This window comes from Macadamia integrifolia, chromosome 12 (genome assembly GCF_013358625.1).
Source record: "Macadamia integrifolia cultivar HAES 741 chromosome 12, SCU_Mint_v3, whole genome shotgun sequence".
Lineage (NCBI taxonomy): Eukaryota > Viridiplantae > Streptophyta > Magnoliopsida > Proteales > Proteaceae > Macadamia > Macadamia integrifolia.
In genome coordinates, this window is record NC_056568.1 from 18,184,171 (window position 1) to 18,193,603 (window position 9,433).

The 9,433-nt window shown below is 40.1% G+C and overlaps 1 protein-coding gene across 4 annotated transcripts; it reads left to right on the top strand.

Annotated features, from left to right (window-relative positions):
• The first annotated feature begins 189 nt into the window (after positions 1-189).
• On the top strand, positions 190-8,704 carry LOC122057498. Of its 4 annotated transcripts, none has more exons than XM_042619616.1 (6): positions 190-424; positions 874-1,127; positions 1,233-1,444; positions 1,653-1,917; positions 3,738-4,049; positions 8,476-8,704. In XM_042619616.1, exons 1-5 carry the CDS (start codon positions 334-336, stop codon positions 4,032-4,034), a joined length of 1,119 nt encoding a protein of 372 aa, XP_042475550.1. In that variant the 5' UTR covers positions 190-333; the 3' UTR covers positions 4,035-4,049; positions 8,476-8,704. The 4 variants fall into 4 exon arrangements, with proteins under 4 accessions (XP_042475550.1, XP_042475552.1, XP_042475549.1 ...); XM_042619618.1 differs by having other exon boundaries at positions 8,488-8,704; XM_042619615.1 differs by lacking the exon at positions 8,476-8,704 and adding an exon at positions 4,131-4,397.
• Positions 8,705-9,433: the final 729 nt, after the last annotated feature.

Consider the following 9,433-nt stretch of genomic DNA (forward strand, 5'->3'; position numbering starts at 1 on the left):
AAAAAAAAAAAAAAAAAAAAAAAAAAAGCGCCCCATATATAAGCACCGTATTCTTAGAGGGATGATTAGTAATAATCTCAAAATATAGGGCCATTTCCATACCAAAACACACCAAGAGAAACACAGGCAAGCTCTGGGCCCACATGATTAAGGACAATTAAACACGGTCCTTCTGACACCTCCTCAGTTCTCACTCTCTCAAATCAGACTCCGAAGAGTTCCCCTTTCCAGTTTTCCTACCAATCGACTAATCGAGTGGTAACTGGTAACCCTTACCAAAAAAAAAAAAAAGAAAAACTAATCGAGTGGTAGCAACACTTGCAGATTGCAGCAATGCCAGGATTTAACAGGAAGGTATCAGCTGCTTCAGCCAGGGCTCACACAAGAAAATCCAAGCAGAACAGCTCCTTTCAGCTTCCATCAGGTCCCCTTTCTTTGCTTCCACTTCATTTCATCTTTTACTGTGTGATATTCTTGTTTTTGTAGCGTACATCTATTTTTGTCTACCTGTGAAGATATGATTCGTTATGTAATTTTTCTGGCATTTGCAAAACATGGATACGATTTACGCTGTTTTTTGGACTATGAAGCCCTTAATTCGTCTTTGAATTCTGTTCATATGAACTCGTTTTCCTTGATTCATGTTTAAATTCTGTTCATGTGGATTTTTTTTTTTTTTATAGTTTTCTTTTTGACGAGAAAATTTAATCCAAACTACTGTGGGAGTTCTACTCTGTTACAGAGGAACAGATCCTTGTCTGAGTATCAGATTTGCTCATGGGATTTAACAATTTTCTTTGGCTGCTAATTATGTCAGCGCCAATTCTTCTGGATTCTGGCGATTATCTTTTGATGCAAGTCCAACGTTTTCAGGATTGTTTAAGAAATTATCAATAATCCTGTTGATTGGGATTCTAGCATGGACTTATCAAGCCATTCAACCTCCACCACCCAAGATTTGTGGCTCTCCAGACGGCCCACCGGTTACCGCTCCTAGAATTAAACTCAGGGATGGAAGGCATTTGGCCTACAAAGAGAACGGTGTCCCAAGAGATACGGCAAAGTATAAGATCATCTTTGTTCATGGCTTTGGTTCTTGTAGACATGATGTGCTGCAGCTATCTCCGGTACATCTTTTTCTACTTGTTTTATCCATTATTTTTCTATGCTTGGATTTAGAGTTTTATCTTTCTAATGGGAGGATTGGTTAATTTCCTGTTGTACATCTGTAGGAATTAACTGAAGAATTAGGCATCTACTTGCTGTCCTTTGACAGAGCTGGATATGGAGAGAGTGATCCCAATCCAAAGCGAACAGAGAAAAGTACAGCTTTGGATATAGAAGAGCTTGCGGATCAGATGGGATTGGGATCCAAATTCTATGTAATTGGGTTTTCCATGGGTGGCCAAGTGGTTTGGGGCTGCCTCAAGTACATTCCTCACAGGTATGTGTTGCTGACTCTATACTTTCCTTGATCCATGTATTTGTCATGCTTCTTAAGTAGAGCTGAAAGTGGAGATGAAAAATTCCTGATTATCATACACAATTCAACCAAAAGCACTGGAAGTAATATTGATCTAATCCCAAAATTCAACCAAAAGCAATTAGTTTCAAGTAGTTCATATGCTCTAAGTGGAAACTTGTACTGGCAGGCTTGCAGGGGCAGCACTGATTGCTCCAGTTGTCAATTACTGGTGGCCTGGCTTGCCCACCAATTTAACCACAGAAGGATACAAGCTGCAACCACCGGGAGACCAATGGGCACTAAGGGTGGCTCATTACACTCCATGGCTGACATACTGGTGGAACACCCAGAAATGGTTTCCTGCTTCAAGTGTTGTAGCCAATTCCCCTGAGATTCTTTCTCGCCAAGATAGAGAATGCATTCCCAAGTTTGCAAGGAGACAAAAGTACATGGTATCACTTTTTTGCCAATATCCTCTTTTATATATTTTTCTCTATCTTTGGGGGTATGATGCAGAAGATGAAAATGAAATTTCAGTGCAGGACTATTAGATTGATGGTTAGTAGGAGCAGTAAACAGTTGGAATAATAGATTTTTTTTATGCATACAGTTCAACTCAACTAATCCAACCAAAGATTTGTTTTATATGCTTAATTTTGGTTAATAGTCTGCACTCTTTATTGTACTAGACATTAAAACCTGGTGGTGATTGAGTTTGTAGTGCATGCATGGGTCCCCCCCTCCCTTCCTGCATTAACTATCTCTGTAGCTAGATCTCTACTTTAGCATTGAAAGAAATTGTTGACTGTATTGTGATAATGAAAAATAGAAGAATTAGTGAGTTAGACTACAAATATTGGTGTGGAAGATGGTAAATACCACCAACTGCGGTGGAACTTCAGTATAAGTACATTGGGGACAGTAGCTGTGAAATTGGTCAAGTTTATACAATACAGCAGTGTTTTTGTCCAACGTAGGACACAAATATGGTGTGTTCAATACAGCAGAATTTTAATGGAATGTTCTTGTCTTGTAGGATCTTTTTGTTGCAAGGTGAAAAACTACATAAAATTTTATTAGTATACAACTTGTTTACATGTATTCTTCACATGTATTGTTAAGCTATAAGCTCATTATACCCGGTATTGCAAAGTGCATCAGGCAAAGAGTTTGATACTTTGCTTGGGAGAATAAGGCTGGACCATTCTCTTATTCTTTCTGGAGAAAGGATGATGAAGGTTCTCAGAATCCTGATAGTTTATTTTATCTGATAAAGACCCGGCATGATCAGAATATTCAAATAAAGAAGTTTTAGTTAAACCCGGATGAACTTATGCAACAAGGAATTGGCCACAACTAAAGTATGGAGTAGAGAGTGCCCAAAATTTTCAATTTGTATGGAAACACTGCTACTAGCGTACCATAAGTTTTAGCTATTGAAAACTGAAAAGTCTTACCATCTATGTTACTGGGAGACTTCAAAATAGGAGCTGCATCCCTGTACATTTGGACACTGACAAATGAGTGTGCACATATATAAAATATCTTTCTCCCCTTTGATGGTATTTATGAATATTAGTAGGGTTATGGTTTCCTGCATGTTTGACATAGGAAAGCCTTCTTGTAGGTCCCTATTATCTGCCACACAGCAGACCAAATTTTGTTGGTGGGTTGGGTCCAGGTTCACTTGCTCAAATGTCAAGTTTCATCCAGAACAGAGTTGCCATGTGACAAAATAAACCCTTACGGAATTCACCAAGAAAATGATCTTTTAAACAAATGTTGAAAACAAATCGAAAATGAGAGGAAATATATGATTGAATTTGGTTCTTGAATTTGACTCTTGGGTAATCCAGATCAGGACCAATCTATCCAAGTAGCTAGTATTATCACATCACCCTGCGAATGTGGCTCAATTTGGTGGACCAGCTGTGCAAGGAACCTTTTGCTTTATCTTATAATACAATGCAAAGCATAGTAGGAAGTTTAAAAAGGCCCTGGTGCAAGTTCTGCTTCTGTAGGGCCCCAGGAGGGGTAGAATAGGGATGGTCTTAACATTTGGCAATTTTTCATAAACTGGCTGTCTTCATTGTTAAATTTGTGTCTTGATGGCCGAGCTTTTGCCTTTGGCTCAAGTGATGGGTCCTAATAGGGTTCACTACCTTCACATTGTATACACAGTATAACATATGTACGAATTGCTTTCTTTTGGTATGTCAGGTTCAAACATATTTTCATTGACTGTAAAAATCCTCAATTTTCATTGTTTCAGGCACAGGTCAGGCAGCAAGGGGAATTGGAGTCCCTTTTCCGTGACATGATTGTTGGCTTTGGAAGTTGGGAATTTGATCCAATGGGACTAGAAAACCCATTTCCACATGATGAACTTTCTGTCCATTTATGGCAGGGAGATGAGGATAGACTTGTACCAGTTGCCCTGCAGCGTTATATTGCCGGAAAGCTCCCATGGATTCACTATCATGAGCTAATGGGTTCAGGTCACATGTTTCCTTGCATAGATGGTATGAATGAGGCTATTATAAAGGCACTCTTGCTTGGAGAGAAGTAGCCTCCTCCTAAACACGTAATTCTCCACCTCCCTTCTAGACTTTCAATGTTCTATTGGTTATTTCCAATCTTTGTTTGTCATTATTTTTCCTTACAGGTTCTACATTCTGTTGCTGAAGAAGGATAGGATTTTAAGATTGCTAAGTTTATTTCATTTCTTCTGGATTGTCCTGAAGAAATGGTTCTAGCTTGTTAAGTTTTAGAAAACATAATTTGTTTGTTTATTTAATTTGTGCTTTGTTCTCTGATAATGCACTTGCTTAGACTCAAAAGTTCTCTTGTATATATAAAATGGAGAAAACCAGATAGCTCCAGACCACACAAATGGAATAAAGTCCAACCCCCTGCCCCATTGGATGGATCATTGAAGCTATCCTCCTTTTCTTGTTTTCTCTTCCTCCCATGCCCCTAAATCTCCATGATCTGTCCGTCCAGCGAATCCCGTCCCATATAAAATATAGAGATTTTAAATGGATAGGTACTTAATATGCTTAGTTTTACATGCAGGGTATGGATTCACTGTTGGATAAGTAGCAATCCGGGCCTTATTAGATTACCATAATCATCTGTTGACCTTCTCTTGATCGACACCTATAAGACATTTCATTTAGTTGAAAAAAAAAAAAAAATTGCAGATCACTGAAGCTTTTTATCTGCTGTTACAAAATCAACTTATATGAGGTTGGCTGGGATCAGATAGGTAACAATTTGAGAGAGAAACTTACCAGATGACACGACCTGTTGCGCCCTCTCTCTCTCTCTCTCTCTCTCTCTGAAACCTTTAAAATTGACATTCCATCAAGCAAGCAAAACTACCTCTTGTTAGCTATTTGTTTCCTATTACACACCCCTGCAACTAAAAGGAAAAATGGGAGACGGAGTATGCCATAGATCAGCATTTCAGTTATAACTTCACTATAACAACAACGTAAGGCACTTTACTCCATGTAAAAGAACCCTTGAGAGGGCTTCAAGCACTGCTGAAGCAGGTGTTATTGGAGATTGAGAACATGAAGAAATGAATGAGTTAGATAAATAGCTTAAAAGATCCCAGCACCAAAACTGTTGTTCTGCCTTGCCTGTGCATATGTATGGATGTTTTACTTTCGGTTCAAGTTGTTCCCAGATTCTATGGTTTTTGTTCTTGATATTATAGTAAATGGCGTTCAGGTATTGTTATGCGATAAAGAAGGAGAAGAATGTCTTGAGAATGTCTTGAGACCACTCACTAATGTAAAGATTTATTGTTCCGATATGTCTTGTTTGTTAAAAAGAAGAAAGAAGGTGGAGGAAGAAGTTTGGGTGGGGAAAATGAAAAAGAGGTGTAAGGCTAAGTTTTTCTGAACGACGGGTTGTTTGCCTGGATGGGCCTCTGTAGATGAAAAAGACAAGGGTCCATGTTAATACATATTAAGGTATTTGATTTAATCTGATCGTAACATGGTTAATCCAAATCTAGACCCATACATATAGGTAGAATCGAAATAGTGTTCCTCCAAAAAATGTACGTGGATGGTGGGGCGGTCATGATTTGACTAACAAGATGGACGACATCGGAAGATGTCAGGTCAAGTGATTGTCAAGTAGACAAGGCTACCGACTAGCTGACGATAGAGGTTGAATTTGGAAGATGGTTTCCTTTTGTTGCTCTTAACTTAGTGTTGTTTTCGAAAGAAGTATCAATAGTTTTGTTATGGACTTATGGGTGATCTCTACGCAAGCCAATAAATCAGAGGCATAAATGTCCAGAGTCTATCAATGGCTGATGAAACTTCAAGACCAAAAGAGGATTATAAATATCCAAGATCTTTCATCTCAAAATATTCACTGACAGGTAGTTTTAGGGAGATAGTTTTAAGGACTATATCATTGTCATGTCATCGCATATGATAAACATGTCTTCCACACATGGTTTCAAGGATTGGTAGAGTATAGATTGTATCGGCCATATTGTATCAGTATCGGCTGATGAGCATGTTCGAGGGCAACCACCCGTGCAAGACCAACCATGGGACAGCAGGCTGTCAAAACAGCAAGTTGTCTTGACCACCGGAAATATGCCACCGGAAGCAGCCTGGGCCTAGATTTGGTGCCTGTTTTTGATGGGTTGACAGGTTGTTGTTGGGGTTTCGATACTCGTAGTTCCCACAACTCGCATCGTAAATGGTTCCGGATGATCCCAAATCATCCTCTACACATTCTTCGTGACGTGAACATTTTACGGACCTAAATAATCGGGTCCTCGTGCCCCAAAAATTCATTTTAACCTGATTGGTCCAAAAGGGGTCCAATCCAAACAGACCCTAAAGTCCACTTAAGTTGTAAGTTGGGAAATGAGGAAATGAATCCTCATTTCCCTTGTGCTCAATGTAGGAGAGGAGAGAAAGCGGAGAGGAAGGAAGAAGAAGGAGAAGGCTTACCTTGGTGTCAGCTGCCGCCAAGATACCGGAATTGTTGCTGGAGGTAAGTACACTCACTTCCACCACTCTCTCTCTTCATTTCGACCTAGACAAAGCTAGGTATGGATGGAATCTTAGTGTACAAACCATGTTAAGGTCGTAAAATGCGTGTTCTACCCTCCCAATGTTGTCGAGCTCGAACCAAGCTCGATGAGCTCTGGCATCATGTATTGCCAAAAGACCAACTAGAGTTTCGATCATTTGATCGATGTATCTCCCAAACGGCATGGTGAAATTGGGATTTTCTCGGCTTTGAATGACGCTAGGAACATCCCCTACAAACTCCACGGAACAAATACAGATGATTGGGCCTGAGCCGGAAAGCTTCAATTCGAGTTGGACCTTTCTGTAATTCCATAAAAAATATGACACTGGAAACGCTGTAGCTATTTTCGTTTGGTTATTTCCGGTGGACAAATGAGCCTCAAGTGTTCTCTGTCTTCTCCACCAGAAACAGGATTGATATTTTCGGTGGAAATGCCCTGTTTTCGGTGGGTGTTTCCGGTGACAATATTGTCACTTGGGGACAGTGTCTGTACCCTTTGGGCTGACCTGTGTGGGCCCCTCCTGATGTTCTCGACGTGTACTACTGTATGATTCCCTTTGTGTCTCGGACAGTGATGTGCACGTGCCCCGAAGATGAAATTGATTTGATCAATCGATGGCCGTATTTGAATCCGAACACACCCAATCGTAAACCAGGTGAGGGATGATTGTTTTATTTTGGATTGTTTAATTATTATAGAATTGTTCACATGCATAGATTTAATATGTTTAATTATATTGCTCACATGATGATAGTGATTATCATATGTTACATTCTTATGGATTTCATACGAACTGTTCATTTATATGTATGACGGGATCCGGTGTGGCCGAGGTGGTATCGATACCGTGATCGTCGTGTGTTTGGTTGTGTGTGTGAGACGGAGTCTGACGTGATCGAGGTGGTACCGGTGCCATGATTTCCGTATGTATGTTGCATTTATGCATTGATAATGTGCATTAGAGTTAGTTGTAGTCGCGGGTTACACTTTATGGCCAAGGTCTCACTAATATCGTGTACTCCTGGACTGCATTTAGAAATGGATGCACTTCATGGCCGATGATTGGTATCGGTGTCGCGTAGTCCTTACTTAACTATGATATGTATGTTAGATTAGTAAACGGTCTTGGGTTTCACATTTTGGCCAAGGTCTCACTGGTATCATATACCCGAGACTGTATTTGGAGATAGATTACACTTTGTGGCCGAGGTCTTGTCGGTATCGTGTAATTCATATTAACTGTATCACTATAAAGGCATGTAGCATATATGTGATTAGGTACCACTCCCTATGTTACGAACCCTTGCCAACAGGGGTTGAGGTATTGGATAATCCATTATGGTATGTTCGATGTGCCTTTATGGAATGCTACACCCATAGTACAATGCGATTGTTGCTGGAGGTGGGAACCTATCCGGTGTGGCCGATGATGTACTATTCTACGAACCCTTGCCAACAGGGGTTGAGGTGTTGGATAATCCATTATGGTATGTTCAATGTGCCTTTACGGAATGCTACACCCATAGTACAATGCGATTGTTGTCGGAGGTGGGAACCTATCCGGTGTGGCCGATGATGTACTGATGCCATGACTGCCAGGAGAGGGTTATCAGGGGTTTGCTGGGTGACCTATGGATGCATACGGGGATCGATAGGCTTTTCTTCATGGTTAGGGTTTGTATCCTTACGTAGTTGATGGTGGTTCCGAGACGAAAGATACAGCCTAATGTGCCGTAGTAGCATTTACCAGACTTAGTTTGTATTGTTAGGTGGATAATAAATAAATAAACTGCATCACGAGCATCATGGACTATGTTTTTAATTTCCACAATCATACATCATAAATTATTACTGCTATTGTCTTGCTTGGATGTGCTTGACCCCACCCCTCACTGAGCTAGTTGGAAAGCTCACCCCATGTATACATACATTTTAGATGATGATGCAGGTACGGTCATGCCTGTGGCTAGTGACTTTTTTTCCTCTAGACCTAAGTACGGAGCGAGCAACTAGTGGATGTCGAAAGCAGAGGAGCATGGCCAAGACTGTGTTTGTCACTTTTGTGCATACGCGGTGCCATGAGGTGTTTGACATATTTTTTATTATGTTGATACAAATCTGTGAATATTATGTTTTAAACTTGATATATGTAAGTATTGAAGGATTGTAGACAGAATAACTTGGTTAACGATATTATGTTTATCATTAGACAAATTTTCCATTTATATCTGATGATTTCACTATTATACTCTGATTCTGTTACTTTTGGTTGGTTGTGATGTGAGATTGTGAAAATGTTAAGGTACTGCTATCAGAGATCTTAGTAGGTTTGTAAGACAGGTACGTGTCTTACTCACACTACCGGTATTCCTAATGGTAAGTTGGGTATACTAAAATTGGGGTGTGACAGCATATACGTGGGGTCAGCTTCCAACTTGCTCAGTGAGGGGTGGTGTTCATGCACAACCAAGCACAACATTCACATATAGAATATTCCATGGTGACATGAATACAAAAATTAAACACATAGTCCACGATGCGAATGATGCAATTCATTTGTTATTAAACCACTTAATAATACAATTAAGTTTGGTAAATGCTACTATGGCACATTAGGTTGTATCCCTTGTCTTGGAACTGCCATTGACTACACAGCGATACAAGCCCTAGCTGAGATTAGGAGGCTGCCGGTCTTGGTATGCATCCATCAGTCACCCAGCAAACCCCTGATAACCCCCTCATGAAAGTCATAGAATTGGAATCACCATTGGCCATGCCGGACAAGTTTCCACCTTCAGAAACAATTACATTGTACCGTAGGTGTGGCATTTTGGGATTCATCGAACATACCACCATTGGGTTATCCAGCACATTAACTCCTATTGGCAAGGGGA

Excerpts from the sequence above, each read along its gene's own strand:
- LOC122057498 (XM_042619616.1), top strand. The coding sequence starts at position 334 with ATGCCAGGATTTAACAGGAAGGTATCAGCTGCTTCAGCCAGGGCTCAC. Across the intron at positions 1,128-1,232 it reads ATGTGCTGCAGCTATCTCCG|GAATTAACTGAAGAATTAGG; the intron begins GTACATCTTTTT and ends GTACATCTGTAG. Across the intron at positions 1,445-1,652 it reads CTCAAGTACATTCCTCACAG|GCTTGCAGGGGCAGCACTGA; the intron begins GTATGTGTTGCT and ends TTGTACTGGCAG.